The 23488-nt window shown below is 40.7% G+C and overlaps 1 protein-coding gene and 1 long non-coding RNA gene across 51 annotated transcripts in view; both read right to left on the reverse strand.

Moving 5' to 3' along the window:
- Positions 1 to 1321: 1321 nt before the first annotated feature.
- CLASP2 (cytoplasmic linker associated protein 2) overlaps positions 1322 to 23488 on the reverse strand; it is a 121775-nt gene continuing 99608 nt past the window's right edge. For 21 of the 50 annotated variants that reach the window (XM_083406902.1, XM_083406919.1, XM_083406890.1 and 18 more), the window contains 13 exons: positions 19514 to 19677; positions 17792 to 17870; positions 17613 to 17663; positions 12804 to 12947; positions 11400 to 11543; positions 11028 to 11134; positions 9866 to 10019; positions 8922 to 9150; positions 6706 to 6899; positions 5969 to 6097; positions 4953 to 5159; positions 4536 to 4652; positions 1322 to 3514 (listed from right to left, as the gene is read on the reverse strand). In XM_083406902.1, the coding sequence (XP_083263028.1) occupies positions 3428 to 3514; positions 4536 to 4652; positions 4953 to 5159; positions 5969 to 6097; positions 6706 to 6899; positions 8922 to 9150; positions 9866 to 10019; positions 11028 to 11134; positions 11400 to 11543; positions 12804 to 12947; positions 17613 to 17663; positions 17792 to 17870; positions 19514 to 19677 (1806 nt within the window). In that variant the 3' untranslated portion in view covers positions 1322 to 3427. The remainder of the gene's footprint in view (positions 3515 to 4535; positions 4653 to 4952; positions 5160 to 5968; positions 6098 to 6705; positions 6900 to 8921; positions 9151 to 9865; positions 10020 to 11027; positions 11135 to 11399; positions 11544 to 12803; positions 12948 to 17612; positions 17664 to 17791; positions 17871 to 19513; positions 19678 to 23488) is intronic. The other 29 variants (XM_083406911.1, XM_083406924.1, XM_083406921.1 and 26 more) reach the window with 3 other exon arrangements.
- On the reverse strand, positions 12954 to 17606 carry LOC310661215. The gene is made up of 3 exons (XR_014503836.1): positions 16277 to 17606; positions 13370 to 15887; positions 12954 to 13283 (listed from the first exon to the last, which is right to left on the reverse strand). It is a non-coding gene; the product is annotated as an uncharacterized lncRNA (long non-coding RNA).

The following is a 23488-nucleotide window of genomic DNA, read 5'->3' on the forward strand; positions in this document are numbered from 1 at the left end:
AACTCTTCCTTTATAGCTTTGGTTAAATGCAGGTTTGAAAGCTCACTTCATGCTTAAAGCATGTTAACGAGAGATGAAACATATGAATCAACGCACTTTCCCTTGATTTGCTATATGCAAATTATACACAGAATCTCTGCGGTTTGAGATGACTCACTTGTAAGGAGGAAACAGACACATTAAAGGCTGCTCCAGGTGCCAATTAGGTTTGCTGTTTTCTTACCATATTTAGTTGAAGCCTGGTTAATGAATGCCTGAAACCTTTTCTTAAGCTTCAGATTTATCCGATACAGTCTCTGGGGCTACCATACTCTGTTAGAACTACCATAGCCTAGCTCAAAGTATGCTTTGCTGGGCAACAGTAATAGGTTTTCTTATTATTTGTGAGACATCCATTACTCTCCCTTTCTTAACAAATTTGAGGATCAGGGGATTCTAGATGTGTGTAATGTACAGAGAAGAAGGGATAATCAATCCCTGCTTTCCAAATACAGGGCAGAGAATGAAATTTTGGATGAATTAGCAGGAATGATACAACAAAAAAACTGAAAAGAAAGTGCTGATGAGAATTGCTAGGACATCGTACATTGTTCCTGCAGATTAATATGCTGACACATTAAACTATGAATAACATGGGTTAGGTAGGTCAGTCTCAGAAGAATTTCCACACAATTCTCACTTGCAGAGGATTTCAAGTTGGGATCTAGAAACAGGGGCCTCTTCTCTGAGGTAGCCTAGCTACACACTTGCGATTTCCATTCTAGCATTATCAATTATTCCTAGTGCCAAAGTTTAATTTGATACCTTAAGTTACTTAGTCATTTTCTACAGTCCAATTCATACTGAGCCTGTGCTCTTAAATACATTGCAGGAAGTTCTATGGGGTAATTCCACATAATAGTTCTAATACAGCAATAGTTTCGAGGAACTGATCATACGAAACAACTGGTTGCTCTGGATCAGTGGGGCACAGGATGAAGGCCATGCAAATAGATTTGTGTACCCACAAGCATGTCAACAATGCAAGTGGACTTCTTGCTCAACAAGGACAATCTAAATAAACAGAAGCTAAGGAGCTAGCTTTTGAGTATTATTAGAATTCGTTTTCCCTGAATCAGCTGTTGTTTGCTTGTATTGTTTGCATTTTGGAACTGGGAATTACTTACATCTGAGAAACTTATTTCTGTACTCCTACAACACTAGTCCATTATAACTGTCTGTCCTTCAAAAAAAGAAGAGGAAACCAGTGTCGTTAAAAATAAAGTACCATAAACAGCAAGATCTACCACTAAAAAAAGCAGAAATGCAGCTGTATACATAGTTAAATTTTTCAAGTAATGTTATGTACATTTTATTGCCTGTATATGCACAATGGTAAGCAGAGAACTATAAATACACAATGTAATAGAACAGTAGAAAACAAGAATGTTACACATATGGAAATGAGAAAGGGGAGACTATTTTCCTGATGAAGCTGCTAAAAAAAGCCAGTGACGAATAATGACAATTAAGGTTGTTGTTTTTTACATATATTTCTAAAATATTTTCCCAGATAAACAGCTTTCTGCAACAGCAAATGCTTCTTTTATAACCACATCTCTCATCTTTCCCAGTCAGAACAACTTCTGATCAAAGTCAAAGTAATTTATTAAATTATGTAACTCCAAGTATTCAATTTTTCAAGGTAATTAGCAAGTAAAGTATTATTAGCTCTTTTAAAAATGGTATTTGGCTGCATGTTAAAAGAATTGGGTTTTGAATACACAATAGTAAATGAACAAAAATGAAATAAAAAAATATTTCTATAGACATTTTTTCCCCCCCACAAGACATTATGGGTAGCAGCTCAGTCAAAAGTTTCCACCCTGGAGAGGTAGAGAGAATCTTAGCCTAGCACAGAAAAACCAGAATCGTTGGCACTGCTATCTTCTCTCCTATAAAAACACAATCCTTAAAACTAGATTATGTAACTATGGTCACAAGATCTAGGTTCTAGCCATTGTGAGAAGGGTGCTGATCTCACTCCCATCTCTCAGTTAAGAAACTCGGTAGATGGTGGTTAAATCTGAGAAACAGAAGACTTTGGGGAACATTTTCTTGATTTTCATTCTCTCAGTTATGAAATCCATAAATACAAAGATGCATTATTCACAACAAAGTTTAAAAAAAAGTTACAGAAACAACCTGAAAACATTTCCACATCTCTATCCAGATGGTCTCAATGACACCATTTCAAGGAAACCATGCAATAAATTTGGTGCTGCCTTCCCAAATAATTCAAATTGAAACCCCCAACCAAGGGTTTCAAGATCTATAGTGCTTGTGATGCTTTTCCCCAGCCCTCCCCCTGTAAGTCAACGAACAAACACCTGTTCTTGCAAAAAAAATAAAAATTCGTTGCTGAAAAGCTTTCCGCAGTGCTTGCTGTCCTATATCCCTACGCGAGTTAAAATGGTAGAACAATTAGTTCCAGTAATTAGGTTGAGAGGAAACATTCTAGTGATAAAGATAAATACATACGGAGCATGCTTGTGCAGAGCACTCCACTCTGAAGCATCCTGCTTGAGGAAGGGATGGTGACAAGAATGGTTCATATCCATTAAGTGACTTTGCTTAGCCTGAATTTGGGAAAGCAGGGCGTCACATTCCCCCAGTTCTGCAACACTGTGTTCTGAGTAGGATGTCTTCCACAGAGGCGGCACTGACTTGTCCTCCTAGTTTGCACGGAATTTTTATTTATGGGACAAACATACTCAACTGTGAGCCGTGTTTAGATACTGGATCAATCCAGCTTTTCTTTTCTTTTTAATTAACGGGCACTGCTTGCTTTCAGACTCTATTATCTGACTTAAGACATGCCCCATGAGGATGCAACTCCAGTACAGGGACCGAGTTGCAATTCAGACCAGTCCGGCTTTGTTCTTATGCTCAAGAAAGTAAAGAAAAACAAAACACCCATAGGAATTGAATAAAAACAGCCATACAAAGTCATGTTACTTTGTAGCCAAAGAAAAACAAGGAAATTTAGATTTTAGCTTTTAAAGCTTAAAGCATTCCTGTTTAATTAGGTTTGTGGTGGTGGTGGTGGTGGTTGTTTTTTAAAAAATAAAAATGTACAGTAACACTGATGAAAATTAATGGGAAGACACACAGAGGAGTGTGAACAGAAAACATGATGGATTAGATTTAAAAATTTATTTTGCTTCAATCAGGTGATATTAATACTGTTTTTTTCTTTTCCCTTGGATATGGAATAACTGCAACAGTCACATGCAGGCTGAGAATAGCCCTCCATTAAGGAAAAAAAAAAAAAAGGAAAAAGGAAAAAGAAAAGAAAAACCTCCAACAAAAATGAAGAGTTCCAAAAGTTTAGTTTGAGACTTTTCCTTTTACTGATGTGTCTTTTCTTCTGTGAGCAACATCATCACTAGCTTTGTCCAGGAACATCTGCCGCTGAGTCACCTGCTCCAGAGCCTGTTTGTGCCCGTTTGATGTAAAGGTTCAACAACTTCATCTGCAGATTTAATTCAGTAAATGTCCTCTTTAGTATTCAAGACATATTTAAATTATAGAAAAGTCCGGGGGGGGGGGGGGAGAAACCAAGGAATTGTATGCTGTTTATAAGCAAGGAAAAATGCATTTGATAAGGAATGATGGCAGCAATGGGGTGGGGACTTCCTGAGAGTTGTAAAATGGAGCTGTAGTTTAAATAGTGAATGAAGATTTAACTGCTTTGCATCATTAGTATATGGGGGAGGAATCAGACAAGTTTTCACCATAACACAGGTGTATTGTTCACATGTTAACTACAGGAAGTGAGCAGTTGGGATACTTGAATTGATGTTAAGTCTTGGTTCAGATGCAATAGGAAGGAAACCATGGTTTCCTGCTACAAAAACGCACTGTTCTAAGTTTTAGGCTCCCACAATTCCTCTCTTCCATAGGAGAAAGCTTTGGGTTTTAAACTACCCACAGTTTCTTGTGCAATCTGAGCATGGGGGAATGGTGGTTTGAGGATAAGCCAGAATCAGAAATCATGATTTGCTGTCATTAACCATTGTTTGAACAAACCACAGTCCTCCAAGTTCAAACGCCACAGGAAACTCTGGAAGCTTTGGGTCTCCTTTTGCAGCCACAGAAGACCAAACAACAGGAAGGAGGCACATAAGCAGAAGGCCTCTTGCAGCTTGCTCTCATTGTTTCTTGTTACATTTGAGCGGGGGTTAGACTTAGACATTTTTTTATTGTTCAGCCTTCCAGCATTCTGATGGCTAGTCAGGATCTCTTATTTTACAATATTACAATCTTTCTTTAAAATCCATGATTTCAGTACACTTAATTGCCCATGTTATAATACAATTTCCTAGTTCATTTCCCCTAAATGCTAGGTCTATTGTGGGTAACGTTTTAGTCCAGAATAGTACACCATATTTTATATGGAATTCACAGAATGGCACAGCACATATTGCTTCGCCCTCTTTGTGGCAAACTGCTGAACTCAGACTAGCTCTTGGATGTCACAGGTTTCGACTTACTTTGCTGCCAGTGAGTTGGCTGAGATGCGGTTTCAGTTCATCACCAATTACTGCATGAATGGCTACAAGACAGAAGACACAAGCCTTCCGAACACTGCTTTCAGAGTTATCATAGCCCTGGAAAGCAAGAAAAGTTAGCATTAAAAAACTTAACACATTAACACAAAGAGAAATCACTAATGCATTTTAAATGGGCTAGAAATCTCATTCCTAAAATTATTTGATGGAATGATATATGGTAGCAAAGAATTCAGATACTGAATAAATATACTCTACCTATTAAATGCACAAGTTTGCTTGAGAACTGAGTAGCCTCAGAGGAAAAAAAAACCATCTGGTTTAAATTATTTGTGACACACATGATTCATTAAGGTTTTCCTCTGTTATTAGCTGTTCATTTGTTATATGTTTTCTTACCTGTATTAGACCTGGTACTATCTCTGGCAAGAGCTGAGCAAGCGTTTCTTTAGGTACTCTCTCTATCACCTTAGTTTGCATTTTGATTGCAGCCAGGTTTATAGGATAATCTGCTGTTTGGATAATGGGGCAAAGTACTTTGATGCACTGATCTGGGCTAATGGATGTGGCCAGCATTGTAGCAGCCTCTTCAGCAGACCTTACAACCTAAAAGATTAAGCAGAAACTCAAGCAATTAAATCACATTTGTTCAATTTTGAGTACATCCTTAAAACTTGGTGGCAAATATACTGCAAATACTTTTTGTTCAGGATAGCAGCATTTCAATGAAGTGGGCTTTTCCCCCAAAAAGTACTTGGCATCATAACTTTAAAATATGAGTACGCTTTGCTAAACAATTAAATCAATTAATTTTGATAAATCAATCAATATTTTAACTCCATATACTGCAGTTATATTGTTGTCTTAAAAAAAGAAGCTAGCTAGAAAACAAGAGGACAGTACAGATTCACATTATTTCAAATTTTAATTCATGATTTTCAGCTACTGTACAATTGAAACTTAATTGCTGCTGACTTGGCAGTGACTTTATAAGGGTTTTTATTTCCATAAGGTGTGTAAAAAGCAAAGCTGAATAAAGGACATACAAGTAAAGAAGTTTTTAGTACCAATATAAACCCACTAGGTGCTTAAGGAATAACAGTTTACTAATATTGGATTATAGTGATACAGATAATCTTGATAGGAAATAGTTTGCAGGTTACAAGACTGATGCCTGTCTTGCTGAAACTGAGTTTAAAACATACCCCAGCTCCCACTGAGAACTAGCTCCTCTCCACAAAATCTGTGGTACTGGAGACTTTTTTTTTTAATCGAAAACACGAGAGTCTACCTTTCTTAGAGTTCACTGTGACTTAATGTTACAGATTCAGAAGCTTTGTACTCTTATGACAAATACCTTGTCTTCTTCAGTCACATCCTCAAGGACAACACAAGTCAAAATAAGTTATACAAACCTCCTTGTGGGGGTCCTTATGAGCTTCTAGTGTCTTCATGATTGTAAGCTCTGCGTAATTTCTAAATCTTGCTGGTTGGTGTCTTAAAATCTCTCTTAAAACTTTCAATGCCAGTGCTCTAATTGCATGCTGAAAGTTCAAACATACTTCGTTTAGTCTTCTTTGCACAACTTCAAACTGAATATTTTCAGCAGTGAAAATATTTCCATATTTCCAGAACTGAATCAAGTATTTAATTGCTCCTTTGGGATCTCTGAAAATAAAGGGCTTTTCCACAATAAATTTCTTTCTGCAGTTACACATTTGTTGCCAGGAATCCAGGCAATCTTCCCTGATAGAACTTCTATGGTGAACATCACATTCATCTAAAACTAACACTGAAATGTTTTCTATAAATTGCTACTGGTAAAATTGCTTAGCTAACACATTGCAAGTGCAATAGAGGCTACATTTGCAAGATATAACTGCTTAAGTGACCTTAGCTTCTACTGCAGCCTGTGACATATCCTCTCCATGCCAAGCAGGTACTGATTATCAATTTAGGTATTTTAAGAAAAATACTGAACAACACTACTGCCTGGGATGCACTGCTCAATGTCCTACCAGGGCAAAGCTTCAGTAATCCCAACATTCTCAAGGGGAATATGTGTATCAGGTTTGCCCCAAATCCAATTACGTCGCAGGAAAGTAAAGCAGACACATAAATGGCTTTGGTTTTCCCTGTGTTAAAACTTTACCTCTTTGTCCCCAAGGGTTTCAAGTAATAAAAGCAGAATTGTTTTGAAGTGCTCATCCCAAACACCGAAAGACTCTTCTTGGGTCAATTTCATTAGCTCGTAGAGAGCAGCTTTCCGTTCTTCTACTCTCTCATTGTGATTTGACAGTTCCTTCAGCAATTCTGCAACCAGGTCAGAATGGTCCAGGGGATGTTCTGTGACAAAAGGAAAATGAAAAATTATTAAAAAGAACTCGTATTTTTAGCATTTGATGTACATCTCAGATCATACATTTACAGCACACAAGCACCCTAAGAGGCAATCAACACTCATTTTATTTGATTTGATGCATAACCTGGAGATTGGAGGATTTTCTTTCTGCTAAATCCCTCTACTACTTTTGTGCCAGAGAGTGACCCAGAGACTGGGGGACCTCTTCTCAATTTACTTACTAGGAGCCTGGTTCTTTGAAGAAAGACTGCCAGAGATTAGAGTCGGACTCACTTCCTTCCCTAGAGCCAGTTATGGTGCAATAATAACTCAACTCAGCTACACGTGACACAAAAATTGCCACTAACTGGTGGAAGTGAGGCACAGTTATTCCATCCAGTTATTCTGAGAGATGATTTGATGGAGGCTCTCCCTCAACCATCACATAGCAACAAGCATGCTATCAGGCTGCTTTGCAGAGAAGGAGAGCAGGGCTGTTCCATCAACTATGCTGAGAGACCGCTGTTCCTCATCTGGCCGTTCCATCAGGCTATCTGAACTGCTTGTACCCCAGCTGAGCACTGCTAGTAACGTTTAAGATCTGGAACCTGTTTCTTTTCCCCCTTCTCTCTCCCCATCTCTAAAGAGAGGAACTGTCTACTTTATATGTGGCCCTGGAAGCCCATTCGACTGAAGAGCAGTGTTAAAATACTCTAAACCAGGGTCCCCAAAACCTGGGTTTCCAGCTGTTTTTTGGACTACAACTCCCATCATCCCTAGCTAGCAGGGCCAGTGATCAAGGATGATGGGAACTGTAGTTCAAAAAGAGATGGAGACCCAATTTTGGGTTCAGGAAACCCTGCTCTAAACTAAAAGGTAAACATAAAGGTACCCCTGCCCATACGGGCCAGTCTTGACAGACTTTAGGGTTGTGCGCTCATCTCACTCTAGAGGCCGGGTGCCAGCGCTGTCCGCAGACACTTCCGGGTCACGTGGCCAGCGTGACAAGCTGCATCTGGCGAGCCAGCGCAGCACACAGAACGCCGTTTACCTTCCCGCTGGTAAGCGGTCCCTATTTATCTACTTGCACCCGGGGGTGCTTTCGAACTGCTAGGTTGGCAGGCGCTGGGACCGAGCGACGGGAGCGCACCCCGCCGCGGGGATTCGAACCGCCGACCATGCGATCGGCAAGTCCTAGGCGCTGAGGTTTTACCCACAGCGCCACCCGCGTCCCCGCTCTAAACTAACAAGCACACAAATAAATGAATAAAAAGCATAGGCAAAAATGAAGGGGAGTAAGAACAGGGAAGAGTAGTAATATTACATTAAGAAATTAGAAATGAAGGGATGTATGGGCTGTATTCAACTAAATTATTGCACTAGTGGAAGCCAGCACAATGATCCCCGTTTGTGCAAGAAGAACCCCCTCCCCCGCAGTCTCCCCAAATCTGCTCACGAGGGGCAGGAGAACCCCCAGGACAGAGGCAGGGTAGAAGGGTGCGGATATTGTTCCACAGGGCAAGAAGAAATGCTTGTGTTGATGGAACAGTCTTTCTTAATACTGTGCTGAATGCAACCCTATGTCAAGCAACTATCGTGCCAAGCTTAAAATGAGCCAAATGTAGCTGTGTATGTCTTCTTTCCAAAGTTGAAGTTTAGACAAAACACACAACAGTTCTAACTAGAAATATTTTGCCAGTAAAACACCACTGACACAGGTGTTTCCTTTATCCCAAAAAGGCTAAGGTAAAATGTTTAGCTGCTGAAATAAATCTATTTGGAAACAGCACAGCTGTTTTAAAAAATTAAATCTAATCTCATCTTGCATATAAAGACAACATCTAGTTGCTTTCAAGCCAACGTTTTGGATTTCAAGTTTTCACTCAACCTCAAGAAGCCTGCTAGAAGTTTCCCAAGGTTGCTGTTTTTGTATGTTACTTGGATGAAATAACAATTCTTTGTTTTTACCCACACAGTTCCTTCCATATACCGTTTCCCCAATGCTGTTAGCAAAACACTAGATTTACCATCAGGAAACTGTTCTGCATCATCATCAAACATGGCCTCTTTTAAAGCTGATTTGTTAAATGAACCAACACTATCTGAGTAATTGTATGGGTTATAATCACGTGATCGTGGGGAAGAATGAGACGGCATTGTGTTAAGCAATGAGGTTTTGTTGTCAAGAGCTGTTCGGCCTGTATCAGTGGCACCACCTCCTGCTCGCAGATCCACTATTCCAGACCCACTGCAAATCTAAGAAAGATAGAAAGAGACAAACAGATATACAAAAGCACATTAACACAATCGGCAGATTAAGACATCTGTTTTAGTAGTACATAAATACCAGGCAAACATTATTAAGTATTTTACTAGCAATCTTGAAAGTTTAGCTATTTTTTATGTGGCTTTTAAAATATCACCACTTAGGATAACAATTTGGCATCCAGAAATTAAGCATTTATACCCACAGTAAAGCTTCTAAACCAAACTGATCTGTAGAACTTCTGGTTGACCATTTTTACAAAGTTATCGTTTTTAAATAGAAAAGATCACATTATAAAAACAGAATTTTATAGATTTCTTTCAAAGATTAAGTTTACAGCTAGGTTCACACTATTTTCATAAAGCCAACATATATTCTTTTTTTTACACAAATGAGTAATATATGCTTTCTTTGATTGGAAAATATAAGTGTAAACCTAACATGCTTTGGTTTTAACAAAGATTAGTTTAGTTTCAAAGTGAAGGCATAGGAGAAGACCCTCAGTTTACAAATCTCCTTTTAAAATTGCACCACACTGCTGCTTTAAAGTAATTTCATATTCTTTGGTTAATGCCTGAATCAAGGAGCTTCCTATCCATGGTTGTCCCCCCCCCCCCAGACATGTGTTCTGATAAGCAGCCACATATATGGCAGAATGGTCCCATGGTTACTTTTTTTATTTCACCCCCTAACTGAAATACTCACTGAATCGCCATCCTCTTTTTTGGGATCCCGTTTCATGGGCTCATTCATATCTTCTTGACTGCGGAAGCTAAAGTTCTGAATTGCTTCAGTCACCCCACGAAGAGAACTATAAATGTCTTCTGAATTCATATTTTCTGTGTCATAATCAAATGCACTGTAGAATGAAAATGACAGTTTTTCCCCCTTTTAATTTGAATGACAGAGTCCTCCAACTGGTATTCCTCTGCATGAATTTTCAAGTGAGAACTATTGGAAGACAGCAAGTTGCCTAGTGCCAGGAGCAGACTGTTTGTACATTTTGTCCAACTGACTGGCAGCAAATCCCCAGTCACTGCTATTTCATCCTTTGATTGGACATGAGACTTTAAACAGTTAAAGTACCTGTCCTACCACTGAGCCATGGCCCATCCCCAAAGAGCAGCAAAGTGTCAGGAGCGAGCCAGAAAGAAATCACACAGAAGTTAGAAGAAACAAGGTCTGCTCAGGTGTGCCAGGCCTAATGAGCACTGCAACTCTTCTCGGTAGCTCCTCTCCCGGGTCTTTCCCAAGCAATCTGAGACTGCGCTGGCATGCCTACCTTTGCTTCTCCCGGTTCATACGTCTCCTGGTCCTGGGAGACCAGGGGAGAGGGGAGCTGGTCACAGCAGGAGGGGGAGTCATCCTGGCTTCTTCACCAGCCCGACTCATCTCTGCTTCTTAGCCAACCTTCTCTCCTGCTTCTGCTCTTGCACTTCTCTCTGCCACAGACTCTTCCCGCTCACTAAACCCTGTTACCTCTTCAGTTTCTGACTCCTCCCAGGCTTATCCCTCTGACAACTTATCATTGCCCCACTACCACTCCCTGGGCTCCGAGCCTTCTTCCCTTGGGTTCTCCCCAGCTGGTGCCTCCTACCAGTCCTGTGTGTCCAGCCAGTTCATGACACAAAGCATTTGAGATGTGAGAGCACGCAGTGTTAAGTAAGGAGGAGAGGATTCTGTCACACATTGTGGGGATTACAAAGGATAAGGAGAGACAGACTATTAGGATATTGAATGTTCCTGCCCCCCTCATTAAATTCAACATATTATTGCACTTAAAGGCTTTTAATCAATTTTGTATTTGTTGAAAAATTCATTTTGTGAACAGTAAATTAGTGGAAGAAGATATAATATTGTCTCTTACCTTGGTGACAAAGTATTTTGGGATGTATTGGTTGGGGAAGTGATGGGGCTAGACCAACTAGCTGGTGAGCGAGGAACAGGCCTTGTTAAAGGGCTTCCCATGGACCCCTTTAATGGAACAAGATATTTTCCATTAAGACACTTAATTCTATGGTTCAGCCTTTAATTTAAGTAGATTTAATAATACTTTATTTACATTAGCAAGCTTGAGAAAAATCCAGCTGTCAAGTTTAACCAGTAAGGCAATTTCAATACCCACCCCTAGGCTATCAAATGATACTTTTGACCGTTGACAACCACGTCTTTAATCTTCATTAGAATCATTATACTTTTAAGTATTTTAATGGGGAATAACGTAAAAACCTGAAAATACCTGGCCACCATTTCCTGTATTCCGGAGGTGATTGTGAAGCAGCTTTGTGGCACCATCCTGAAAGGTTTTTGGTAAAGCACCCAACAACATTGTAAACTCCGGAGTATTGAGCTCAAAGAGAGAAATCAATACTGACTGTGCAGCCTAGGGGGAAAAGAATATATCATATTAAAATAAATAGGCCAGCCTTAAGACAAATAGGTTTCAAGTGTCAAGAACTACTCATTTCCCCAGCTCAATAAATCTAACTGTCATTTATATACAAAACCAGGTCCTTCTCAAATGGGGTAAGGGAATCAGAGGAACAGAGCTGTGTACTGGCTTCATACTAATTCAAGTCCATGGGAGAGTGTATCCACTTGGGGACACAGTCAGGGAATGACCAGTCTATGTTTTATTTATCCATTCAATTGTTAAGCTGCCCTTTTTATCACTAAGAACCCAGGATCCTTTACAGTATCTAATTAGAATAAAAATTTGAACCATGAACGTATTGAAATGCTAACCCTGGATCCAGTTACCAATGTTCTATTTCAAGACAGGAAATCCAGATTCTGTCTGCCTAACAAGTCACTTCCAGCCCCTAGGATGTGACTGGTGTGCGCACTATATGGGTTAAGCTTTACGACTGGCTTTCATCACCACCAGTATGGAATATCTCCCATTGACACATGTGCAATCTCTGGAGGCTCCCAGCTAAGTGACCAATCCTTACATGCAGTCCTAACTCGAACAACCTATGCAAGGTGCCTATGCTCAGTGCTAAGGCAACTGAACCAGGGAGGTGAAAGGAACTGACACAATTGCTGTGGTCTTTCCTGTTGCACAGATATGCACCTAGTGAGGGACACAGTTAAAAGGGGAATGCTTTGGTGCTTTGGTGTGCTGGGTGCTGCTGTGACTGGCCTGCTTCCCTGTCCTCAGGTGATCTATATGATACCCAAAGTCTGGGTCATGCCCTGCTATCCAGTTGATTCTGAAAGTCGCATCAGTAATGGAAATGATTATGTGGAAAGGACTTGCACCTCTTTCTACTTGCAAGTAAGACTTATTCATGAGCTTGCATACACAAGTATTAATTTTTGTGTATGAAAAGTATATATACTTTAACATGCAAAGCGCAGCATGGCTGTGTCCCCTGACAAGTTGTTAGGTAAGGAAGACATCAGCAAATATATATCTGAACAAAATCTTTGAAGCATACATTTTTTATAGAACATTTTTGAGTGCAATAAAATCGTATGCTTCTGTTTATATAATAACCAGCTCTTCTCCTTTACAAAAATATGGGAGTTAATGACTTTTATAATAGTAAGTAAGATATGTAGCAAAAACTATTACAAAACCTTGATATTGTGGTATGAGTTAAGTCCTTAAAAACCATTTAACATACAAATGACATACCTTCCTAACATCTGAACTTTTAGGTTCTGTTGTCCAAGTAATAATTCGAGATACTGCCAGACGAGTTTCACTTGAATTTATAAAATCTCCTGGGTCCATCTGCTGTGCAAGTGTCTCTATATATTTGAGAATTGCAACCTTTACCTATGCAAAAAAAGGAGAATCAAATAGATGTACAGAAAAGTGCAACCGTCAGTGAGGAGGTTAGAATGGAAGAGAATTTATTTTACTTGGGAGCAACCCTGCAGTTGTATCCTGACAGGATAAAGAGAAATGCACTTTCTTTGCATTTTATGTCGACAGAAGCTGTAAGAAATAATCTGCTTAGAAAAAGGCATAAGATCAGTGTGTTGAATCCAGAGAACCGTGACTAGAGAGAAAATAGTACCGTCCTGCAAACCTTTACACAAGAGCTTGTGCAAGAGTTCACAGAGTACTGTGATAGTTTAGCTCTATAGTTCTATCAAACAGTTGAGCAAACTGAATATATTTGGGTTTAGTTTCAGGTTTTTCACCCAGATTTCAGTGAGTGGAAGACACCTTTGAATTTTTCAATATAAAAATACAGTGAAGATTATACTAGTCAAAGGTCTATGCAAATAGTTCTGCACACTTGAAGGCGATGTCAAGAAGTATCTTGAACAGTGACTTTGTGATAGTTCAAGGCAAACCACTTTTGAAGCAAAGCTTCCAATCCACACAGCAAATGTGGGGTTCACTTGAGGGGGAACTGACTCTCAAGGCTTCAGGAACACCAAGAAGAGACCTGTCAGCACTGTAGTCCCATTTCTTGTCAGATTACCATGGTCATGATGATTTGTGGCCAAATAAAAAAAGGGGAGCAAAACCCTGTTGATTCTCTGTGTTTTTTAATTCCACTGACAACTGTATCTTTCTGGACCAGGTGGTCTGAATGGGATATCGGACATAACATGCTCCCATGTACAAGACTATTTTCGGGGACTCCAAATTAGGAAAATGGGGGGAGATTACCTAGAGTTGTTAAGCTTTTTGAGGATTGCCCAGAGTTGTTGAGCTTCTTTTGGGGGAGGTGTGAGTTGTTGAGCTTTTTTTTTTTTGGGGGGGGGGATCAATTAAAATTGCTCACCCACTCACCCACCAATCGTGTGCCCACTCGCCACCAACAGCCTCCAATCGCCCACCCAATTGCAGCAGCGGCAGCCATTGCCACACCCAACACTCACTCGCCCAATCACCGCTGACAATCTCCAGATCACGGCTGCAACCGATCAACCGTCCCCCCAATAAACTATCCATGTATAAGACGACCCCAAATTTATAACTTATTTTTTAAAGAAAAAAACCTCATCTAATACACGGGAAAATACGGTACAGTCCGTCCCCCATGTTGTTTAACATCTATAAAACACTGGGTGAGGTCATCCAGTGGCTGAAGTATTGCCAATATGCTGATGACACCAAGCTTTCAGTCCCTTTTGCATCAAATCCAGAAGAGGTACTGAGTATTCAAAACTGGTGCTTCAATGAAGGCAAACAAACAGACTCAGTTCAGGCTCCACCTCTCACTGGAGCCAAGTGGGACTGCTTGGTGCCCATGCAGGGGGAAGCCTGGCCGGCTGACACAGAGCTGCTCTCTCCTCTCTCTCTAGGAGAAAGAGGTGGCAGCCAAGCCTGAAAGGCCTAGCCCCAGCTTGCCTCCTCACAGGGCTCCTGTCATGGGGGTGTCTGGTTGTGCCCTCTCAAAATCTGGTGGCATTGGTCTCAGAGGACTCTGTTCTCTCTCTGCGACCCGTTCCTGGCGTGTGAGTCCCATCCAGGAACATGTCAGCACCGCAGGCGCCCAAACCCCACACTATACCACTGTTTAATGGTATTTAACCTATTCAGGAGGAGGATCAGATTTGCATTTTATGGGTACTCATAGGTCCAGTGGTGACACAGGTGGCTTCTCAGATGAGAAATCGACTGAGCCCTCACATGAAGAAAGTCTCACTAAAATTATCCATACTCTAATGAGCTCCCTGTTGTGTTTATGCTGGCAGGGGCTGATGTCAGCTGTAGTCAAAAATATCAGGAAGCTACCAGGCTTGTGAAGTTTACTGTAATGTGTTGTATATGAGGCCACCTTTGAAAACCATCTGGAAATTTCAGTTTCCAGTCAAGACTGTTAACTGAGGCGGGCCTTTTTCATCATATTGTGCTGGTGTTTTGCCATGTGTCCTGGATTCCAGTTGATGCTTTGCCCCAATTCAATGTGCTCATTTTAATCTCTAAAGCTTTAAATGGCTTGGGCCAGGCTACTTGAATGATAACCTACTCCTATATATACCTACTTGGACCTTTAGGTAATCTTCAGAGGCCCTTTTCAATGTGCCCTCCCCCCAAACAAAGCACAGCAAGTAACCACCAGGGAGAGGGCCTTCTAGGTGGCAGTAAAACCTGGCATGCCAGAATTATAAGATCCAAGTAACGGACTGGTAGCACCACTTCTTGAAGGCAGACCACAACTTGTACGTGCTGGTTTTTCACCTGACTAGAGTGATGTCCAACATTGATGGACTCTTAACTTTGCCTGCTTCCATTAGAAGTCTGTCCTCCGATGTAAACATACAAACAATGCATTAACTTGTGGAATCAGCCATGACAGCTACTAGACTAGATACCTTTACAAAGTGGTAGACAAATTCAGAGAGAACGTGCCCATCAGTGGTTAAGTAGAAAACTTTATGTTTACAGGCAATATATCACTGAATACCATAGGCTTGACGCAAACCATATATGAGAGCTGTAGCCTATGAACCTCTACAGAGGCATCTGGGTCTTACTATTGAAAACAGAATGTTGGACTAGATGAATTTATGGTTTGTTCCAGAAGGGCTGCTTTTTAATATTCTTCTTTTAAAGGACATTTAAGAACCTATACTCTTCTCTCATTTATGTGTTTGTATGTATGTGTTAATATCCATCCCTATTCTCCCTTTTCCTTTTTACTACTCCTCGTCTAAAAAAATAGGTTGCACCAGCAGAAGTGACCCACATTAATGTCTGCAACGGAAGCGTTAGAGAAGGATGCTAATCCTTCTATATTCAACATCAAACGGCCTCGGTCCAGTATATCTGAAGGAGCGTCTCCACCCCCACCGTTCTGCTCGGACACTGAGGTCCAGCTCCGAGGGCCTTCTGGCGGTTCCCTCACTGCGAGAGGCCAAGTTACAGGGAAACAGGCAGAGGGCCTTCTCGGTAGTGGCGCCTGCCCTGTGGAATGCCCTCCCATCAGATGTCAAAGCGATAAACAACTACCTGACATTCAGAAGACATCTGAAGGCAGCCCTGTTCAGGGAGGTTTTTAATATGTGACATTTTAGTGTATTTTTCATCTTTGTTGGAAGCCACCCAGAGTGGCTGGGGAAACCCAGCCAGATGGGCGAGGTACAAATAAATAATAATAATAATAATAATAATAATAATAATTATTATTATTATCAAGTGACCCCCTTTACAATAAATATCAGAGGTTGACAAAGGCATCAGCACCATTTGTAGTTCACAAAAAGCAAATTGTGAACGGTCTAACATCAGGTTCATATCTGCTAAACAGAGCAAGGAGGGATGACCTTATTTCTACCTTCCTCTTGTTGCTCCCTAACCCAGCAATCCATGGTATTGTGTACTGAAGTGTATTATGGAAGACCTGGGGCTTTACACTACTGCATTCCTTAATTCAGGAATAGAATATAAGTTCAGATTCAGTACTTTCCCACTCACACCCAAGTTTGGCAGCTATTGAAGCAGTACTATCCTCTCTCCATCAACAGAAATCCTGCCAAGTAAATTTTCCTAGCTCTGGTGTTTCATATGTTCAGAAACAGGTTTTCATAAACACACACATAATGCCCCCCTGCCTATAGTAATTCCATACACCTTCTCAAAATCCTATAGGTACCATTTGCGATTATAAGGGACAAGGATCAGTATCAATGAGCAACTAGAGAAATTCACATTCTCAGCAAAGCAATCCTACCTTTAAATCTAGAAAACTATTGCAAAATCAAGGTCAAAAGATTCCCACTAACCGATATAATTAAACTCAAACTCTCTTTATCACGTACAATAAAATTCTGCTGCACTTTAGACAAACGAAGAATTGTAGCTGTGTGACTTCAGCACCGTGTTCAAGAATAAAGAAGTGCCGTCTTGTGAAAAGCTCTTAACAGACCGTGTACATTTACTGCGTGCAAGATAGAGGAAAAAATACTGGTTGTATATATGCTTGTTATTTTCCCAAATTGCCTCAGTTTAAATTCTTAGCATTTGTTGCATTTATACCAAAGCTACAGTTTTGACGACTACACATTTGCAGGAAAGTAGTCTGTCTTTTATATATTCCAATGCATTACTTCTTTCCAGCTAATGTTCGCAATAAGAACTTGTTTAAAAATAAAGGTCAGTTTCTCTAATTTTGACTATGCAAAATATAGCAGGACTTCAAGAAGCTTAGGAATAAATTCAGTTGTGAGAGTCACTAAATCTGTAAAATGAGGATTGGGAAATCACAAACATAAAATTAGAACAGACTTGATAGAGTGAGTTTGCATAACCAGCTTGGTGTTAGGCAGCCATACTTCGTTTTGTTGTTCTTGTTGTGTTTTCTTGTAAAGTTTACTGTCAAACGTTTTAACAAAAGCATAACGCTTGATCTCAAATTGGAAAGCATGCTCAGAATTCCTTGCAAATGTTAGTAGCTGCATATGGATGCATACAAGTAAACGTTTTTAAAATGTAAATTTACACATAGTTGGTTAAAAAGACAATAATGCAGACAAAAACCTTGGAGCTCCAAAAAGAGCGAAGCTGGTCTTGCAGTGCTGGCTTGACTGTCTGAAATTTTATAAAAACAAAACCCACTATTTGAAAACCAGCAACACAGAATGCAACAAATATGCAAATATTAATAAATGAAATTTGCACTGAACTCATTTGTTTTTGAAAACTTTGCATGTTCTTACCTTCAAGCTGGGTGTCTGAGTCTGATCAACAGTAAATCTCATTAAAATATTGAACTGGAGCTCATTGGGGAAAGATTCCCTGCAAAAATGAATAAATCCAGTGTTAAGGGTTAAAGAACAGTTTGTTAAAGGGACTGTGGAAAGACAGAATGAAAAGGGAGAGAACAGAAAATACTGCAGGTAGTTTTGCATAAAATATATTTGGTGCCCATGCAGGAAGACTGAGCTGTTCCTGGTTGAAAAAAAGGAACAGATTTATTGGTGGTTGGCTGCTCATGTGAGCAGCTTGTTTACTTGTACTGTAGTTCTTTAATTTTTGCATCTCATCCAAGCCTCCTTTGGGAAGCTTCTCAAGCTATACTAGAGTTTTGGTAGGTACCCTACACCAACCTCTATGTGCACTTATCAAGGAGTGTGGCTCCTACTTTCCCAATCAGTTTGTACAGGGCTTTTTTCTAGAAAAAGGGGTGGAGGAACTAGCTGAGCTGAGCACCCATCCAAAGTTGTTGAGCTTTTTAGGGGAACCACAATCGCCGCGGCAACCTGATCATCATGTTGCACAGCCCCAGCCGAAAAAGGTGCCAGAACTCAGTTCCCGCGAGTTCCAGCTGAAAAAAAACCTTGAGTTCATATTTAATTTAACTACCACATTGATCTTGGCTTGAATACCTTTCATGAATCACTTCAAGGGATGTTTTCATTTTTGCTTTTTAACTTATTGTCTCTCTCTATATTCCAGTAACAGCCTTCTTTCCTGGTTTGTGTATTATTTATTTTGGTTGCCCCTATGGCTCAGCTAGTGTTGTTGTTGTTAGAATTTATATACCACCCTGTAGTCTCAGGGCAGTTCACAGAATAAAATCAAGATATAAAACCACAAAATACCTAATAAAAATAAAAACAGCAACCCAATACTCCCCCACAAAACACATTTTAAAAGGGCATAGGATGTAAATTGGATCAACAAAAAGGCCTGGCTAAAAAGGAATGCTTTTGCCTGGCGCCCAAAGGTGTATAATGAAGGTGCCAGGAGAACTTCCCTGGGGAGAGCATTCCACAGATGGGGAGCCACTGCAGAGAAGGCCCCGTTCTCGTGCTGCCACCCTCCAAACCTCTTGAGGAGGCACATGAAGAAGGGTCTCAGAAGATGATCTCAGGGTCCGGGTAGGTTCATATGGAAAGAGGCGGTCCTTGAAGTACTGCGGTAGCGCTGATGTTTTTTTTTGCTAGTGTCATTGTGGCACCAAACTCCCTCATACTGATGGCCAGGTATTGGAAGAGTTCCACCATACGGTCAGTTGCTGGCACTGTCAGGGGTGTCATCCAGCAACTGAGAAGGAACGGAGTCCTACTTATGAGTCCTTCTCTGAGACAAGGTTCTTCAGGTTGATGACATGAAATGCTCAGACTCTTAAGGAAGAAGGATGAGGTGTTTGGGAATCCCTGCTCTTTTAAGATATTATCGGGTACAATCTTCTATGCAAGCTTAGTTCAATTATATGTGCTACTATTCTTCCAGGATCATGTAGTGAATATGGGAACATACTGACATCTCATTGAATTCTAATCTTTTTTTACTTATGGTGCTAAACATTCATTTGATTTGTATCTGGGAAGATAAGCATTCTTAAGAATGCAAGAGGTACTACTGCTACAAAGATGCAGAATATAACCCCCTCCGCCCCTCAAGGAAATATTTCCACAAAGTCAAGAATTCATTACCTTGTCACATCAAGTGCCTTTTGCACTTTTGCTTGCACGGACCCCAACAAGTCAGCACCCATTTTTTTCAACAGCTGTGTCAGCAACACAAATAGCCAGTCCTGTAGATCTTCTTTATGGACTTGAATGAAGTCAACTAAAGTTTCCAAAAACATGCTGAACACCTGGAGGGGGCAGAAAAAAGGACAAAAGGAAAGAAGAAAAGAGTAGGGAAGAAAAGGAGTTGACGCTTGCCTGTGTTGAACTCACAAAAGAATGTAGTAACACACACAGAAGCAGAAAGAGGCAATGATTCACAGCCAAGCGGGAAAACATTCTGTCTGCCTTTCATCAGAATCTGTGATTCAAGAGTATTTAAGCAATTCAGAAAAATTAGTACTTCATGCAGTAACACTGGGAAAAGAAATGCTGTGATGACTGGCGCAACTTTGCCCGCCCCCAGCTACTGCTTTGGTGTTGTCTGTTGTATTGAGTTTTGTGGAAATGGTTTAAACCAGTGTGTCTCAAACGTTAACAAATTGTAACTCTTCCTACGTGTTCTGACTCAACCCATTCACTCCAATTTTGAAGCCTCTTTGGGTCAATCTGCCGAGCAGCCTGATGAGTTATCTCCTTCCCACCCACATGGGTGCTATACTCAACTCAACCTCACGTCAATTACACTTCCTCACCTCGCACTCTCGATTTCTCACACAGATACACACTAAGCTCTTCTCCCCACAACACTTTAGCCAGTACTAACTCAGTAAGCCACTCAGTATAGTTTGCATCCCCAAGGAAGGAGGTCTTGCCATCCTCCATTTGAGAAACACTGCTTTAGACTGTTAATCCACTCAGTGTTGCATGCAACACAACGTGCACACACCACAAACAGATTTACTTAATTGTAAAAAGCTAAGATGCCACGACAAGTCCTCAAAGTTCAGTGAAACACAGGACTCACAACTCATTTCCATACAGATCACTATTCAGTGGTGACACGTGAAAAGAGTGCAAGTTTCTTCTCTTATAAAGATGTACTTTAGCAAGTATGATCAAATTTAATTCACGTTGCTTATAAAAGTCTTTATTAAAATAGATTGTTGAAACTGCACAATTCACAATCTGACGGAATCTTCCAAGGCTCAAATTTCTTGATCCTCTGCAGGTACAATACAATCTTTAAGTGCAATCGGCAGGCCACACCTTCTGTTCATAAAACTAATTTAACAGTCAAACAGGACAGCCTACTGCACAACACGTGAAAAGGAACACACTACAAGATTGTCTACTTTAACAAACAAAAAATTAAAATATATGACACTATGGGGTAGACAAAACAGTTTGGGCAAGGGATCTGCCAAGACATTTCATCCAGTCTGTGCTTCCACTGTGCATTCATTCACCAGTGGGGACAAATATAGGTCACAAGTATGTATTTCCTATCTCTGTTCAAAACAGTCCCCACAAAAGCTGTTCGCTAGCTCTTTTATCCACGGTCCTCCAGAAGTTGTCAGACGACAACTACCATTATCCCTGATCACTGGGCATGCTGGCTGATGGGAACTGTAGTCCAACAGCATACAGAGTGCCACAGATTCCCCAAACCTGATCTACAGGATTCAAGCACAAGCTAAAGTTTAAAATATTGAAACTTTAACAAGGGGCATATTGTGAGTACGCCTTATTTATCAATCCCTCCAGTTATAGGACTAGTTTGGACATGACTCTAAACTGTGGTTTAGACTTAAAAGCTATGGCAAGCTATCTGGCACTTTCTTCTTCCCTTTTCTTTCATGTACAAGGAAGAGGAGATTGGAAACTATGGATTTTGATTTTAAACCAACCAGAGCCCTCTCTTGTGTCTGAACTCTGGCAAGTTCTAACTCTACTTAGTTCAAACCAGTAAAAATAAATTTTAAAAGAATAGCAGGAACCAGAAAGTAGGAGCAAAGTTCTCTGAATGGAGAGATGTGGAAAATGGGGAGTCACCCAAGGACTAGGACTGGGAACTGGTGATTTTAACTTGTTCATAAATAATCTAGAGTTATGGGTATGCAGGGAAGTAGCCAAATTTGCTCACCATACCGAACAGTTTCAGGTCATTACAACAAAAAGATTGTGAAAAGCCCCCAAAGGACCTTTCCAAACTGAGTGAATGGGCGGTAACATGGTAAATGCGTCAATTAAGTGCAAATTAATACATGTCAAAGGCAAAAATCGTAATTCTGCATATACACTCATGGAATGTTAACTGGGTCTGAACACTCATGGGGTGAATGACCAGGAACAAGACCTTGGGGTTGTAGTGGATAGCTTGATGAAGGTGCTGAACTATTGTGCAGCAGCTGTGAAAAAAGGCAAATTCCATGTTGCTACACAAGGCAGCGACGGCCACCAACATGGATGGCTTTCAAAAATGATTGGACAATTTCACGCAGGTTAAGGCTATAAATGGCTACTAGCCATGGTTGTTATGCTCTGCCTCCATGATTGGAGGCAGCAATGCTTCTGAATACCAGTTGCTGAAAACCACAGGCTCACCTGGGTGGCCACTGAGAGAACAGGATGCTGGACTAAATGGGCCATGGGCATGATTCAGCAGGCACTTCATACGTACTTAAAATCTTAAAGTCTGGTTTGATCCTGGCTTATCTGAACTAGCCAGAGTTTAAACTAAAACGTTCTAAAACCGAGACCTCTGATTAGTTTAAAAAGTGGGTGCTTCTGATTTTATTCCTCTGGTGTGCACCACTGGCTCAATATAGCTCAGGACACTGGTTGTTCGGACCCAGAGTGCCCTACAGCTGTGACAAGCAGCAGAAGTACAAGCAACTATGTGTTGGTGTTCTATTTAAATAGGTCCAAATAAAGCAGCTTAGTTTCCTAGAAGTATCTTCTGCTCTTCGAAGAAATACAACACTTAACAATAAAAATAGCACTAATATAATACACTGGATTGGTTCCAGATTCACTTAAGTTGGCATAAGTTCTCACTTAATGGGAATCAACTCAACTGTATTTAACTTTTCATGCTGATTTAAATGGGATCTAAGATCAAATAAGTTTGGATCCAACTCATTGTTTCAGATGATGTACTTTTAAAGGTGATGTAGCTGCTTTTAGCCGTAACCAACAAGCAACCATTGCACTTCAGACAGTGACTGAGTTGAACAATGTTGAAAGTGATCCAAGTGGTTGAAATGGTTGCCAACCGTAATCTCTTGACATATGAGCAACTCGGTTACATTTAATGTGCCCAACTTAGCAAGGCCTCAGACTACCTTGCAACATTTCCCCTTCACACAGCACACATGGAGTGTAGCTGCACTGGAGTACAGAAGGAATTCAGTGTTCATCATTATTTCGCTTGGGAAAAGACTTAATGGCCTTATTTGCAAATAATGGTAACCAAACTATGGCTTACCAGGACCATGAAAGTGCAGGTTTGCAGCTGATTTGCTCCTCTCTGGTTTATTACATTCCCACACCAGGTTAAGCCAAGTTTTGACTTAGTGTGTAGTCGGAACCTGGGTTTGTGGTTTAAACTCTCTCCTTGCCAAACCAATAAAAGGTAAAGGTAAAGGGACCCCTGACCATTAGATCCAGTCGTGACCGACTCTGGGGTTGTGGCGCTCATCTCGTTTTACTGGCCGAGGGAGCCGGCGTACAGCTTCCGGGTCATGTGGCCAGCATGACTAAGCCACTTCGGGCGAACCAGAGCAGCACATGGAAACACTGTTTACCTTCCCGCCAGAGCGGTACCTATTTATCTACTTGAACTTTGACGTGCTTTCAAACTGCTAGGTTGGCAGGAGCAGGGACCGAACAACGGGAGCTCACCCCGTCACAGGGATTCGAACCGCCGACCTTCTGATCAGCAAGTCCTAGGCTCTGTGGTTTAACCCACAGCGCCACCTGTGCCAACCAATACCTGTAGCTTAACCTTCAGTCCTGATTCAAACAACACAGTAAGGCAAACCTTGGTTTGATTTA

Source organism: Podarcis tiliguerta (assembly GCF_965153285.1).
Source record: "Podarcis tiliguerta genome assembly, chromosome: 12".
Lineage (NCBI taxonomy): Eukaryota > Metazoa > Chordata > Lepidosauria > Squamata > Lacertidae > Podarcis > Podarcis tiliguerta.